Source organism: Zootoca vivipara, chromosome 15 (assembly GCF_963506605.1).
Source record: "Zootoca vivipara chromosome 15, rZooViv1.1, whole genome shotgun sequence".
NCBI lineage: Eukaryota > Metazoa > Chordata > Lepidosauria > Squamata > Lacertidae > Zootoca > Zootoca vivipara.
Genome location: NC_083290.1, coordinates 42,090,337 through 42,106,481, shown reverse-complemented (window position 1 = coordinate 42,106,481; position 16,145 = coordinate 42,090,337). Strand labels below are relative to the sequence as shown.

Sequence of the window (16,145 nt, the reverse complement as noted above, 5' to 3'; positions counted from 1 at the left end):
TCTGAGCCAAATTCAAAGCTGGCTTTGACCCATAAAACATTATGCAACTCAGGAACCAAGTACCCCAAGGATTGTGTCTCTCACATTAACCCAGATCCTTTGTTAATCAACTGAAGCCCTAATCCGTGTGCCACCTCCAAGGGAGACACAAGAACAGACCTTCTCAGTGGTGGCTCCCCCTTTGTGAAATGCTCTCCCCAGGCAAGCATGAGTGTCACCATCACCAGGCCTTTTGACCTTCCTTTTCTGCTTATCTTTTAGTGGGGCTGAACTGGATCTATTCTTTTCTATATGTTATTGAGCATTTTATGCAGATTCTAATCTTGTTTTTACACTTGCTTTTACTGTTTGATTTTGCTAGTTGCTTTGAGCTCAGCTTTCTGAAAAAAGCTGTTTTGCTGGCAATGTGACAGGGAAAGAAATTCACTATCAGGAAGGCAAGACACTCTTTGCTGACTCCCCAAATCAAGCTTGGACACAGTAAAATAATAGTAACCAAGTCAATGTACACACAGTGTGGGGTTTTTTTAAAAAAAAATCTCTGGGAAAATTTCATTCCTATATAAAATTAACAAGCATTCACTTGTAGCCCTTCTAGTCCAGACATGGGTCCCCTACATTTTTGGGTTAACATTATTAGTCTGTTAATTCTTATCTATGTGGTGCCCTGACTGTGTCAGATGGAATTCTATTCATCAAGCATTGATTTGATAAGGCTTAGCAATACAGTGGTACCTCGGTTTATGAACACAATTGGTTCCGGAAGTCTGTTCATAAACTGAAGCGTTCATAAACTGAAGCGAACTTTCCCATTGAAAGTAATGGAAAGTGGATTAATCCGTTCCAGATGGGTCCGCGGCGTTCGTAAACCAAAAATTCATAAACCGAGGTTCCACTGTACTTCCCTTAGCAAGCAGCCATCCCCATTAATCCTTCTGAAACAGTTTCATTTTTCAATTCTGTAGCTGTGCTTTGGTCCCAGCCATACACCTTTTTAATGAACGGCCACCTTAGGAAGATCTCTGTGTCTTGTCTTGGGCTCTATGGTCTTGCTTATTTATTGTTTATTTGCAGTATTTATAGCTTGCTCTTTACGGAATATTTTCAATACTAGAGTGGGGTGGGGAACAAAGTAATAAACAGAGAAAAACAGTATACAAAATCGTATAAACAAGTCCAATGAACAACACTCTCACGATCCAATCATATGGTAAATCAGCATAACTATAATAACAAAAAATAAACAAATGTAAGATATTCAAACAGAATTAAACATAATAAGCCACTCATGGTCTTAGAAACAGTTCCCAGCCACTCTCTGACAACAGCCTTATTGCTGGGCTGCTCTTTAAAAATGACCAACCAACGCATTGGATGTAGTCATGTTTTTAACATACTGTGTTGACTGGCCTTCGGTTGATCTGCATGTTGACAGCAGACACTGTGCGCACGGTCCAGACACACACAGGTACCATGTATACAAAGGAACTTTTCTCCATCAAAGTGGCTGCATTTTCTCATAGGCAGCTTTCCAGCGGCTGAATGCAGTGGTGACTGCAGCCATAGGGGGGGGGGCTGGAAAAAACTGCTGGTGTGACCCTTAATTTTGAACAGTAGGCTACATTGCAGTGCTGCAAATGTGCAAGGTTTCTGCATGCACTACTCTCCATCCAGTCAAGCAGAAAGCATTGTCACAGTTCAAGGACTTTTTTCCAGCCAGGCAAAAGCACTGGAGGAGGGTGCAGTTTTAACCTGTGAATGGTGTAGCTTGGGGAGGAGCGATGACCATAGAATCATAGAGTTGTAGAGTTGGAAGGGACCCTGAGGATCATCTAGCCCAACCCCCTGCAATGCAGGAATCTCAGGTGATGCATCCGTGACAGAGGGCCATCCAACCTCTGCTTTAAAACATCCAGTGAGGGAGTCTGTTGCACTGTCAAACAGTTCTTACTGTCAAAGAGTTCTTCCTGGTGTTTAGTCGAAATCACCTTTCCTGTACTTGAATCCATTGTTTTGGTTCTTACCCTCCAGAACAGGAGAAAGCAAGCTTGCTCCATCTTTCATTTGGCTGCCCTTTAGATATTTGAAGATGGCTCTCATATCTTGAGTCCTGAAGGCTAGGTAGAAACTGCATTGCACACACACACACCTATGCTATAGGGCCTAGTAGAACCTTTCTCTTCCTGCCCCCCATGCTCACTCAATATACAAATGCCAGGCTGTTTGAGAGAATTGGGGGTGAGGGGCTTGTGGGTGTCTCTTGCCTTCCTATGCAGTCCTTCTCTCCAGTCAGTCAAGGAATATAAGCTCTCAGATTGTGTTCCTTGAGTACTGGCTAGATGGACACATCTAATGGAGGTACGTACAGGCCTGACATTCCTCTAATGGCCTGGCATGGTGCCTGCCTAAGTGCCTATGCCCACATACCCAAGGGGAGAGGAGTCAGGGCTGGGAAATGGGCTGAGGTTCTTCTGTTATGTGTCAATGCACAGCCCCACCTCCTCTGCGTTTTTAAAACCAAGCAGAAAAATTCCCAGTGCGCCACAGTTTCCCAGTGGCAGTGCATATGTTTGACTTTGACCTGACAGAAGAGTTTTGGTGTGCAGTGCCACAGATAAGGCGGCAATTTCCTCTTTCCTCCTTGGTTCTCGGAGCAAGGAATACTGGGAAATTGCTTGGCAAGAGGCGGCACCTTCCTGGTCACATGTTTGGCATTGATGGTGCCCAGGGGAGCATGCTGGAACACAGCTGTGTGACCTTTGCAAATGTGTGGTGCTTGGCAGTGTGGGGAGGCAACCCTCCCTTTTTTACAGGCATCCTGCTTGGTGTGCCCTTGCTTTGGGGATCTTAAGGAGCGCAATGGAGACTTTTGTGATCTTCCTGAGTTGGCACTGAGCAGGCGAAGGCAGCCAGCTGTCTTTTGATTTATTTCAAAATTGACAGTTTAATACAGGGAGTGTCCCTACTACTGTTGGAGTCTCTGGGTAGTATCCAGTGTTAGTCATACTCAGAATAGGGCTCTTGCAATTAATGGACGTGACTAACTTAGGTTCATTCATTTCAGTGAGGCTACTCTAAGCAGAACTTATTTTGAAGAAGTCATCTTTCCTAATGACATGGAATCCAGTTTAGTTTGCAGTGCAAGATCTTTGACTTTTTTCAAAATCTTCTTTTGTAGCAAATTGTTGAGGGTAGTGTATAGGGTCCCATCCCCTTTATCCTCACAACACTCTTGTGTAGTTTTGGTTGAGAGGGACTGACTGTTCTGAGGTTCTTGGGGTTGAGAAATAAAATGGACTGTCCTGTATAAGAGCGAGGGCAGCTGGCCAGAATACTGAACAGAAGCACTCCATGCTGCAACATTTTGCTGCAGGCCCCACTTTGTAATACCTAAGTACTGTACGCACAAATGTATCCACAAAACCGACACACAGCATCTTGAAGTACACAAGCTCTTTTTCCTGCACATTGCCCAGCCCAGTATAACAACAAGCATGTCACTACTATTAAAAAGTAATTTGTTATTTACGACCAAAAGACAGGTCTGTGGAATAAAACCTAGAGATTTACAGGACATATTTTCCTAGATTTGCTGTCAGGATGTCTTTTCCTAGAATTGGTCTCCTCTCCATTCTTTTGAGATGTACAAGAATTTGTCCGCTGGTATAGATTCTGGGCTTAGATAACTCCATTCTTTTTTATTGTTTTCTTTGCTTTATAGGATTTCTTGATGGAAACCTTCATCATGTTTAAGGATCTGATTGGCAAGAATGTCTATGCAAATGACTGGATGGTCATGACCATGACACAGAGCAGGTAAAAAGTCTGTTCCCATACTTGATTTAGACGATGTTGTTGATTTTTTCCAAGATGGGAACGTGGGGCTTTAATTTATTCATTTAGTGCTGTGCATAAAGCGGTGACTTTTTTCACATTCCTAGAAGCCATGTTAGAAATGCTTAAAGATTTCACCTGAACTTAAGAATACTCTCATATATCTCTGCCACCCACACGTAGCTGTTTTGCCACTCACAGAGGTTTGAATAAAGCAGGGGTGGAAGGGCATAGAAGAGCTGTGAGGATATGTGGGTCTGTATGTTACAGCCACTCTGAGGAAAATATCTCCAGCTAGAGAAAGGAGCCTCGTAGCTTAGATAGGAAGACATTGTGTGGTGTCTTGGGAGAGTATCCAGAGAGGAGTGAACTGGGGGGCTGAGTTGGAGAAGGAGAAGCTGTGAGGATACCGTCTCCTTGGGTCTCATGTCAGTCAGGAAGAGATCTTCTAGGACAGTGGTTCCCAACAGGTGGTCCGGGGACCCCCAGGGGTCCGCGAGCTATGCCAGAGGGGTCCCCAAGATGCTATTAGAATAAAAAATATATTAAATATATTTCGTATGATAACAGATTTTTTGTTTTGACCGCTTCCTGCATGAGCAGAGTCTAGCGCAAAACTAGAATTAGATAGAGGCAGTAGTTCTGCTGTATGCCGTTAGGTGGCGCTTTACAAACACTACTGTTTTGCAAAGAGGCAGCGCGCACATTCTACTAACGCTCACCTCCCCAAGATGCTTTGCGTGCGTCGGCTTCATTTGTGCGCTACTGTGCAGGTACCCTGTCTTCTCCATTCCCCTCCCTCCTCTCTGGCGCGCGCTGCCTCTTTGCAAAACAGTAGTGTTTGTAAACAAAGCGTTGTTTTTCGCGGAAGCTACAGTTCGCGTAGTTAAAAATGGACCGTTGGTTAAAAAGTGGTTCATCTCATTAAGAACTGAAAATTAAAACTAACTGTATACTGATGGAGTACTCTGTTGTAACTGTAAAAAACGTATAAATATAAAAAATAAAAAGACTCTTAATTTGGCTCTCACTTTTTAATTTTAGGATTAGGAATTAATGGGGGTCCTTGTCACAATAGCGGCTCGATGAGGGGTCCTCGAGAAATTTTTGTTGGGAACCCCTGTTCTAGGAAGAGAAGAATCCAAATCCAGTCACCGGGGGGGGGGGGCGTCCTGGGTTTGTTATACTTCTAGAGCAGGCATCCCCAAACTGTGGCCCTCCAGATGTTTTGGCCTACAACTCCCATGATCCCTAGCCAACAGGACCAGTGGTTGGGGAAGATGGGAATTGTAGCCCAAAACACCTGGAGGCGCGAAGCTTGGGGATGCCTGTTCTAGAGGTACCTCAGGAGTGGGAGTGAGAAGAGTTTGGGAAACAGACAGAAGGTTCCACCTTCTTTAAGAACCAACGTATTACGCTGTAACATCTACACAACAACTAAGTTAAAAACTGAAGCGAAATAATGAAATATGCAGAGTATTTACCATCTAGTCTAGAAACCCATAACATCTGAGGAGTAATAACTTAAAACAAGCAGCTGAAGTTTAAAAGAAGTTGTGTGTTTACCACCTTATTTAGAAGCCTGTAATATCCACTAGATTTTGTATAATTATTAGTAAGTTAACTGTTCCCTGAAATAATTTTATCTCCTGAAACAACATTTGTTTTTCCAGTTTTGTTCTACGTAATAAATCTTTGTTACATGTTCATCTGCCTGAGTGTCCCAAGTATCAAAGTTTTACCTCACAAAAAAACCTACAAGTTGACCCTTGGTGATTATAGAGTGTGCAGAGGGGGTTTGCCACGATTGGTGGTGGAGGTGGAATTGCCGCAGGGGGGTTTAGACGTTCAGCTGGAGGGTGGGGAGTAGGCAGGGTTGGTGACCAATGTGAGCTGGTTGTGTGCATGCTACACTGATAAGAGTATATGAATCCTTTAATAAATAAATAAAAATGACTGATTGACACCATTACTTGAGAAAATGTGTAAGGCAAATCACATCAAATATCTTGCAAGTGCCATGCCATGCGGGCCACCACCACCTTTATTATTATTATTATTTGCAGGGATGGGAGAGAGATTTGAGCCTCTCTTTGACATTTTCTCATCTGTGCTGACTTTACTTTTCCAGGATTTTCCTCCGAGCCATAAACCAATACACCTCTGTGCTCAACCGCTTCTTTCTTGATCAGGCAAGCTTTGAACTACAGGTAAGGATGAAATGCAGTCCTGTTTTGATCATGAATGCTAAAAGTCTGAACCTGCAAACACCTCTTGTAAAAGATGTTGGCAATGGCCATTTGAAATTGGATTCTCAATCAAAAAAAGGTGCCAAGGTTGAAAGGTTGGATGATGTTAAGCTGTTTGGCTCAGAAAGAAACACCTGCCTGAAGGTAGTGATGGAGGAGAACTTTGATTCATCCAGATGTTTAAATGGGACTGACCTAATTGACACCTCCCAGACCAATGCATGGCTTTGAACAGCTGGTACCCTAATCTTAGGGTTGTGGGTTCAACCCCACATTGGACAAAAGATTCCTGCACTGCAGGGAGTTAGACCAGGCATCCCCAAACTGCGGCCCTCCAGATGTTTTGGCCTACAACTCCCATGATCCCTAGCTAACAGGACCAGTGGTCGGGGAAGATGGGAATTGTAGTCCAAAACATCTGGAGGGCCGAAGTTTGGGGATGCCCGAGTTAGACTAACCTTGGGTCTCTCCTTGGGTCTCTCCCATCATCCCTAGCTAGCAAGACCAGTGGTCAGGGATGATGAGAATTGTAGTCCAAAAACAGCTAAATACCCAAGATTGGGAAACACTGGACTGGATGATCCTTGTGGTCCCTTCCAACTCTACCATTCTAATTCTGATTTCATACCTCTCTTAACTTTTGTGATACAGTTTTCATCTCAAAAACATAGCTAAATGTGATTTTTTTAATTGTATACGTTTCTATACGTGTGTGTGTGTGTGTGTGTGTGTGTGTGTTTAAAGCAGGATCCATGGGGTCACAAAGAGTCGGACACGACTAAATGACTAAACAACAACAAATATATATATATATATATAATTACATTTATACCCCTTCTTTCCTCCAAGGGGCTCAGCATGGTATGCATGGTTCCACCCCTCCCCATATTATTAGCAGAACAGTCCCATGTTGTTGGTTAAGCGTGAGAGACAGTGACTGGGACTGGTCCAAGGCCACCTAGTGAGCTTTATGACCAAGTAGAGATTTGAACTCTTATCTCACAGGTCCAGCACTATACCACACTGACTCTTAACTAAATATCAGCTAAATGAAGTATTCTCTTAAACATCAGGAAAAAGTCAATATACACAAGGCTGGACTTTGGTAATATGGCCCCCTGTGCAAGGCCAAAATTTGATGCCCTCCAGCCCTCCCCTCTCCAGAAGTAAGGAAAGCGCCATGCTTTGGGAAGGAGGTGTGAGGCTCTGGCAGGGTGCTAGAGCCCTCCTCCTTCCCAAAGCTGGGTAAGTGCTAACTAGGCTTTAGGAAGACGGGAAGGCGCCCCATGGCCACTGCGCCCTGTGTGGGGGAACCAGTCACACTGCCCTAAATCCACCTCTGAATATACATAAGAATTGATTCTAAAGAAATACAGTAGAAGTCCCACATTTTAGTACAATGTAAATAACAAATCCACAAAAGAATAACAACTAAAAGATCAACTTTTTAAAATAATGCCATTGACAACTAAGCAAAAGGGGAAGAAAACTTTTCAGCCCACCAATCACTCACTCAGCTGAACAAGCCAATCCCTTTATATTCCCAAGCCCCTACACAACAATAAGCACGAATTAATTACAACTAAAATGCTGCTCAGTTCCACTCAAGCATATTCTTACATTATCAGCACACTCACAACCAAACCTGTAAATCAGGCATGGCCAACAGGTAGATCGGGATCTACCGGTAGATCCCCAGGACATTTCTGGTAGATCCCGGGTAGATTGTGGGTTCCTTAGTGATTGCCAGCCTAAAAGAAAAGAAAGAGCTCTCCCCCTAAAAAAAACCCTCAAGAACTCTTGTCTCCCCCCCACAAAAAAGTTCAATAACCGTGAGCAATTGCAGTTAGAGCTCCTTCCCTCTTCCCGATACTGAGTTTACCAGTATGTGTGTGACTGTGTTAGTGCGTTGCACAGAATGGCTGGATTGCTCCCTGTCCCTCTTGCCTGCCTAGAGCTCCCCGGCTCCTCCTCCCTCATGCCGGCAGAGAGAGAGGGGTGTGTGTGAGTTTGCGTGCATGGGAGGAAATTGGGAGCCGTGACTCACAGAGGGATTTCCCCCCCTATCCCTGTCTCTTTGAGCCACTGGGAGCCAGCTAGAGAGAGAGAGTGAGGTGGGTGGGTGCCCCTAGCTGAGGGGGTGGGGGAGAAAGAGAGAGAGAGAGAGAGAGAGAGAGAGAGAGAGAGAGAGAGAGAGAGAGAGAGAGAGAGAGAGAGATGGATGGGTACCCCTAGCTGAGGGGGTGGGGGAGAAAGAGAGAGAGAGCAACGTTCAAACATGACAGATGAGCATCTTAAGGATTCCCTGAAGCTGGCCCTGACACAGTACTTGTCTGATATTGAACAGTTGGTTACCAAAATGGTGATGCAGGTGTCACACTAACAATGCATGAAGGCATGCATTTTTTAAGAAATCTTGATAGGTAGGTTAATGGAGTGGGTAAAGGAGTTTGTGCGGCGTACAGTTTTGTGAGTGCTTTTATGCAATTCTCTCCCAAGAAATCTCTAAAAGTTTCTGTTGTCCCCTGTAAGAAAAGTACTTTGAGCCGAACCCCAAAAAATGGGGGTAGATCACCGCCAGATTTTGATTCTTAAAGTAGATCACAGTCTCTTGGGAGTTGGCCACCCCTGCTGTAAATGCTATAAACCAATATACTCAAATGCTATAAACCAGGGGTGGCCACCTCCCAAGAGTTAAAAACTGGGAGTGATCTACCCCCTTTTGGGGGGTTCAGGTCAAAGCTGTTGAGTTTTTTAAAGAAAGGGAAGCCCTGTTTTGGGGGGTTTAGGTCAAACTTGTTGAGCTTCTTTTAGGAGGGAGGGAGGCCCATTTTTGTTTAGGGCTTCAGGTCATGGTTCAGCTTTTTTTAGGGAGGAGGAAAATTTTGGGTGAGCTTTTTTTAGGGGTGCCAGTGATCTAGCAGTGATCTAGCACAGGCATCCAGTGATCTACTGGTAGAGAATGATGGGAGCTGTGGTTTAGCAGCATATGGCTGCCCTGACAATTTTCTCATCCCAGCTCAAAGTCTGAGACTTGTGACATCTCTCCTGTGCAGTGTTTCAACCATGTTCTTCCTCTCCTCCACAGCTGTGGAATAACTACTTTCACTTGGCAGTGGCCTTTCTTACCCACGAATCTCTCCAGTTGGAGAGCTTCTCCCAGGCTAAACGGAACAAGATAGCCAAGAAGTAAGTTTTCATGTGAGTTTCTCCCCACTGTTGAACTTACTGGGGACGCATTTTGCACTTTTAGCTGCATGTATTGAAGGAGAGAGATGTATCTGTAAACATGTGGCGAATATTGTCACTCTCCAGTGTGCATCTGCTGTGGTTTTTATAAGCACAAGTCACGCCTTCAGGCTTTATGGCAATTGCCTTCCACTTTCTACCACTCCTCTCTCTCTGGATCCAGGATGCACAAATCTTACTTGATCAAATTGGTTTTAAAAATTAAATCCAGTGGTGACATGTATCACTAGGACTTTTAGGACAGGGAGACCAACAGTAGGTGGAGCCTGAGCCACTGACAGGCAGTGTCATTTTGTCCCCATTCTCTTCCCTTCTGAGTTTTACAGTGGGCAAAACTGAGAATGAGGAGCAAGCTGCCAGGTAGGGCCACCCCCTGTCCTGGTTGGCAGTAGGAAGACAGGCAGGGGGCTGGCTGAGAACAGGCTGAGGTTGATGGGGCACTGCCCCATTTCCTCTAATGAACCAGCCACCACTGATTAAATCTGTCTACATTTGCATATGACTGAAAATAGTTTTAAAGAAAAAACACATGCTCACATTGCTTTTGGTGTTTGCCTATGTTGCAGCAAGTGCCATCTTAGAATCACATTCTCCCCCTGTGTTTGTAGGAATAGGGGTAATATTTCTTCTAAAATGCCACCTGCCACTTGCAGTTTTTACAAGTAAAAACAATGTTTGTTTTTAGAAATGACTTGTCTGCAGATAGTACATATCTGAATTGATCTAAAAACGGGGGGTATTTGATTAACTCCACCTTCCCCAACCTGGTGCCCTCCAGGTGTTTTGAAGGTACTGTTCCCACCAGCCCCAGGCAGCACACACAATCGTCAGGGATGATGCAAGCTGCCCAAAACATGTGGAGGGCACTAGGACTGGAGTACTTGTGGTCCTCCAGATGTTCCTGAGCAACACCTCCCATCAGGCCTGACCCTTGGCCATGCTAGCTGAGGCTGAGTTGGGACAAACAACAACTGGAGTCCTGCCTGGGGTCCACTTTTAGCTTTAAAAAATGATCAATACAAGATACAGCAAAGTGTCTCGTGACACTTTAAGGTTATCTAATTATTGCAGGGTGAGCTTTCAGATATCGGAATGACTAGATGGTGTGGTCAGGAAAGCTATATAAGGTGGGAGTCGGGTGTCTCAGGGCCACAGCAGGGAAGGAAGAGATTAAACATCCCATGCGCCACAGTCCTAATGGAAATATTTCCCTCCACCACCCACACCTTTCCTATTAATTATTCTTTGTCCCTTTCAAGTGAGACTCTTGGCATCATATCAACCTTATCCCTTAGAATCTGCCTCCATCTGATGTGTGGAGCGTTTCTCCTTTTATCTTTCTGCTCTCTTTCTACTCACCCCCTTTTTTTTTTTAACAAGAAGTAAAAGCAAGAGCGTGGTGCATCATCACACCTCAGTAGGAGCACAGCCTAGCCCTGGGCTCATTGCCCAACAGCTGAAGAACGTGGCCTTCCTGATGTTGCTGGATTAGCCTTCCCATCAATGCTGACCATCGGCTGTGATAGCAGGGGCTGGTGGATATCAGAGTCCAGCAACTTCTGGAAAGTGAATGTGGCCTGGTCATTGCATTCATTGCTTGGGAACTCACTTTTTCTCCAAGGAGCTTGAGGTGGTGTACAATACATGGTTCTCCCTATCTTCATTTAAGCCCCATTTAAGCTGAGAGGCAGTGACTGACCAAAGGTCACCCAGTGAGATTTATGTAGGGGTGCAGATTTTGAACCCTGGTCTTCCAGGTCCTAGTCTGACACTCTAACCACTATACCACACTGGTGTGAGCATGTTTTGATATATCTGCATGGGTTCCAGGTGAGATCAAGACCACTCTGCTCCTTCAATGGTTCTTTTGCTTCTGCCCTTAGTTACAGTTTGGCTTAGTGTGCCATCCAAACCTGGGCTTGTGGCTTAGCCCAGCCAAAACCACAGGGAGAATCTTGACTACAGTCTGAAAAACTTCGCTGCAGACCCTCTTGGCTCTTAAGGTCAGCAGAAGGAGGCCCCTCTTGGTAGTTCCACTGCCCTCAGAGGTTTAGGGAGTGGTGACCCAGGAGAAGCCATTCTCTGTGGCAATTGTGGCATTCCCTCCCCTCACAGGTACACCTGACACCTTCATTGTACAGCTTTCATCATATGCTAACATACTTTTTTACCTTGGCGTTTGATACTTCAGCTATGTCTTTTTGGGCCCCACTCTAACTGTGATTACAATTTGTTTTAAACTGTTTTTAAAACTGTTTTTTTATACTGGTGTCCCCTGCCTTATTGTGAAGGGGAGGGGTAATAATTCTAGTAGTAGCGGTGGTGGTAGTAATAATAAGTCTAATAACAGTAGTAGTCTGGAGAGAGCTATAGCACAAGCATCAGTTCAGACAACATACTATGGCCTGGCTTTCCTCAGCGCAGGAGTATGAAGTGGCAAGGATGTGCTCTCTGAATATATATTAATTGACTCTGATTTCCCCTGGATGTTTCCTTCACTCTTTCACACACACTTTCCTTGTAGATACGGAGACATGAGGAAGGAAATTGGCTTCAAAATAAGGGACATGTGGTACAATCTAGGTAAGTTTCATGCATCACCTAAGGACCTGGGGAAGCAGCTGTGAGAATCTCAGAGACCAACTGCAGAGAGTTTGCAGAGGTTTTTTACCAGTATTATCCACATGGATGATTTAGACAAATTCATGGAGGAGAGGGCTGCTGAAGGCTACAGTCGGGAGGCAGCAATGCTTCTGAATACTACCGTAGTTGTTGCAAATCACAGGCGGAGAGAGGGCTCTCGTGCTCAAATCCTGCTTTGAGGGTTTCTCTCACGCATCTGATTGGCCACTGTAAGAACAGGATACTGGAATAGATTGGGCCATTGGCATGATCCAGCAAGCTCTTCTCATATTCTTTTAAAACTGGCATCCTCTCTCCAGGACTTCATGCAAGGAATCCCTTCCCAGCTCTACCTGGAGATGCCAAAGAGTGACCAAGGGATCTTCTGAAGGCAAAGCAGATGCTGTACCACTGAGTTGCAGCACTTCTCCAATTAATTGAAATAAAGCTCAGTTAACTAATTCTGATATCAATTCGATTGTAGAAGTAATCCAGTCTCCAGGGGTCAGCTTCCCCTAGTGTTTCCCCTTCCCCTTCTCCCCCAACCCATCTTGTGCATCTGTGTCAGAGAAGCATTTAATCCTAGAGTCCCCTGCAGGAACTAGGGGACGTGGAAAGGGAGTGGTCAAGCAGCAGATGCTTCCATTGTGTGTTTTGTATATGAAAGACTAGGAGACAATTAGTGGTTGGGAAGCAGCTGCCTATGTTTGCCCTGGAGACCTGTAGCATGCAAAGCAGCCATCTGCTTTGCCCCTAATCCCTTTTTCCTGTTTTCAGGGCCTCACAAGATCAAGTTCATCCCCTCTATGGTAGGCCCGATCCTGGAGGTAACCTTGACGCCTGAGCCTGAATTGCGAAAGGCAACCATCCCTATATTTTTTGACATGATGCAATGTGAATTTAACTTCAGCGGGAGCAGAAACTTCCATATGGTATGGACTAGCTTGTAAGGGGGAAGCAAAATAAGGGAAGTTGGAGGCAATGGAAAAGTGAGAATTTGGGTTTGGGCACTTTGAAGCAGAGCTTCTAGAACAAAGGATAAGAGTGTCTAGCAGAAGGTTGAGCTAAGTGGGATTATTGAGGAGAGGAAATAAAGAGTTTCCCCTTGTAGGTTCCTAGTAGGGATTTCAGTAAATAGGAAGTTCTCTAAGGCAGGTCAGAATATTTTGTCATAGAATCATGGAGTTGGAAGAGACCACAAGGGCCACCTACTGTGCTCTCTGGCTTCTTTAGCCCCTTGCTTGTTTCATATGTGTAAAGAAGTTACATAGTGAGCTTGTTGGCAAGACTAGATGATGTTGTATTTAGGGGTGCCCAATTCTCCAGCAGTGACTAGGTGGCTGGGATCATCTTGTGGTCTCTACAGGACCTACAAATTGACCACATTCTCTATTTTGGCCTCCTCCACTCTCATCCTGGTATGTTCCAGTCATTTATCTTTTGAGATGCTCTAGGTATCCTTGCATTCCTGGCATCATACTGGGATGACATCATAGGGTCCATTCTGTATGATGGCATCATAGTTCACCCTCAGTTGTGGCACAGATCCAGCATTAACCTCCTTCTTCCTGGTCTAAAATCGCATGGGGACCAGCAGGAAATGTGTGTTTCTACTTCAGAGCAAAGAGAGACGAGCTCAAGCAAATGTGTTGGAAATTATATTGGGAATAATCATAACAGACAGACAAAACAGAATTAAAATAAAAAAATTCCTTCCAGTAGCACCTTAGAGACCAACTAAGTTTGTCATTGGTATGAGCTTTCGTGTGCATGCACACTAAGAAGTGTGCAAACACACAAAAGCTCACACCAATGGCAAACTTAGTTGATCTCTAAGGTGCTACTGGAAGGAATATTTTTATTTTGTTTCGGCTACGTCAGACCAACACGGCTACCTACCTGTAACTAAAACAGAATTAGTTATTCTTTATAATGTTAATGTTTTGCATCACACATACCTTAATACGCATCATTTTTGTGTTTTGATTGAATTCTTTGGAAATATTCTTGTTGGGCAAACCTATTTTAATGTAGGAAGTTCAGAAATGCCTGCCATATTTGCCATTGTTTGTTAGTTGCAAAAGTGTTCATTGGAACAGGATTGGCAGATTTCTGGCTTGTCAGATTTGCTTCATTTTCTCCTAGAACCCAGAATCTACCCAAGTCAGGTTGCAGCTGGCATCCTGTTGGAAATAAAGAGCAGGATGCCTTTTGAGCCACATTTGGTTTCAGTACCTGAACAGAACTGAACTTATAGGCCTTTTTTCACACACAAGTCCAGTCTTGGTTAGCTTTCTTTATTTCAGCTGCCTAATTGAGGTGAAAACAAGGCATTTTGCTGCTATTGTTAAAAAGTTCAGAGTCAGAAATCCTTGCCCAATATCTTGCAAATCACCCAGCAATCTGCTAGTAGATCTCAATCCATCCTCTTTCCATTCCTGCAGTAGAACAACAATGGATCATTCTCTCTGTGCGTGTTTTTGCTTTTTTGTCTTTCAACTTGTAGTTTGAAAATGAGCTGATAACAAAACTGGATCAGGAAGTTGAAGGCGGCCGTGGGGATGAACAATACAAGATTTTGCTGGAGAAACTGTAAGTGTGTGAGTGTTATTGCTTGCCTTTCTAGAACCCCTTTTCTCCCTGGTGAGGTGACTCTGTCTCCCTCAGTATTAACCTTCAGGAGATATTTCCATATTTCCCCAGCATTTGATGGCTGAAAGGCACTGTTCTTGGGAGACCGTGAGATCACTGATGGTGAATGGTGTTTTTTTTAAAAAAAAATATTATTTAAAAAAACTTTTAAAGAGCTTTAAAAGCTGCTTTTTCATTGTTATATTTTGAAAATGTTCTGCAGTTGCGGTGTCTGCCATTGGTATTATTAACAATAATAATGTTCCACCAAGATGTGACATTTTCATTTTGTGCTTCAATTGATTGGATCCAAAAGTTGCATGACCAGAAGGCTTATAGCACACTGCAGACTTCCACTAGTGCAACTTTGGCCCTAACACAACATAGATTTGAATCCAACTAACCTCTACTCAAAGTAGACTAGACCCTTTGAAAGTAATGGAGCCAAGTTAACCATTTCTATAAATTTCAAGAGGTCTACTCAGGGTATAACCACCATTGGATAGAACCCATAATGTTTTATTTATTTCTTGTAAAACTTAATTATAAACTACTGATTTTCTCTCTCTTTGTCTCCCACTTCCCTTGTACCACACATATGACCCTGCAGCCTATTGGAGCACTGTCGGAAGCACAAATACCTCTCGAGCTCAGGCGAAGTGTTTGCTCTCTTGGTTAGCAGCCTGCTAGAAAACCTTTTGGATTATCGGGCCATCATGCATGATGGGAGTAAAGAAAACCGCATGAGCTGCACTGTCAATGTGCTGGTAAATACCTTTTGGTTTGCATTACTCTTAATTGTAAAAATCAGCTCAGGTATTCACAACCATACTTTTTTTTACTTTTGCAGAATTTTTATAAAGAAAAGAAGAGAGAGGATATCTACATCAGGTAGGCCATGTTACCTTTAGGCTTCACTACTTTTTGGTATGAGACATTGTGTAGAGAATTCTGTTTTAGATCAACAGGCTGAGTTAAATGATCTTTGAACAGCTTCTGTGCATGTGATTCCATGATAATCTGTTTTCTCTTGCCTTTCTAGATACTTGTATAAACTCCGGGACCTACACACAGGCTCTGAAAACTACACCGAGGCAGCATACACACTTCTCCTTCATGCAGAGTTGCTCCAGGTAAGTATCTTAGGTGCTAAAGGGGGCATCGTAGCAGTAGCCGTCAGGATTGTTTTTAGCATGGATAATCCAGCTACCTCTCTCCAAAGACACCTGGGTGCCTCAAGTAATAGTGAGATCTTAAAAGCACTCTAAATTGGAAAGCTGATCCTTAAGGGAAGTGTAACCCAATCCATAGCAGATTGAAGCCCACCTCCTTGTTGAAGCAGTGAGTTCCTCAGAATACCCTCATCTTGTCTGGGATTTTTATGGGATGTGTGTCAATGAATGGAATGTTTTGGAGATCCGGCTATATCTATAGCTTTCAGAAGAGAACTTCTCATTGCTTGGAAGAATCATGTTGTGGAATTCCTTCCCAAGAAGAATGATTAGGCAGGGTCTTGCTGACCATCTAGCCTTGCCCCTTTCACAGTGCAGAAGATCCAGA

At 43.9% G+C, this 16,145-nt stretch overlaps 1 protein-coding gene across 4 annotated transcripts in view; it reads left to right on the top strand.

Moving 5' to 3' along the window:
- Positions 1-16,145, top strand: part of DOCK5 (dedicator of cytokinesis 5) — a 148,010-nt gene that overhangs the window by 103,716 nt on the left and 28,149 nt on the right. For 3 of the 4 annotated variants that reach the window (XM_035138774.2, XM_035138777.2, XM_035138775.2), the window contains exons 29-37: positions 3,722-3,816; positions 5,966-6,044; positions 9,172-9,272; positions 11,857-11,915; positions 12,732-12,886; positions 14,461-14,546; positions 15,196-15,352; positions 15,436-15,476; positions 15,628-15,718. In XM_035138774.2, coding sequence (XP_034994665.2) covers positions 3,722-3,816; positions 5,966-6,044; positions 9,172-9,272; positions 11,857-11,915; positions 12,732-12,886; positions 14,461-14,546; positions 15,196-15,352; positions 15,436-15,476; positions 15,628-15,718 — 864 coding nt within the window. Of the gene's footprint in view, positions 1-3,721; positions 3,817-5,965; positions 6,045-9,171; positions 9,285-11,856; positions 11,916-12,731; positions 12,887-14,460; positions 14,547-15,195; positions 15,353-15,435; positions 15,477-15,627; positions 15,719-16,145 lie in introns of those variants that run through there. The other variant, XR_004693959.2, reaches the window with a different exon arrangement.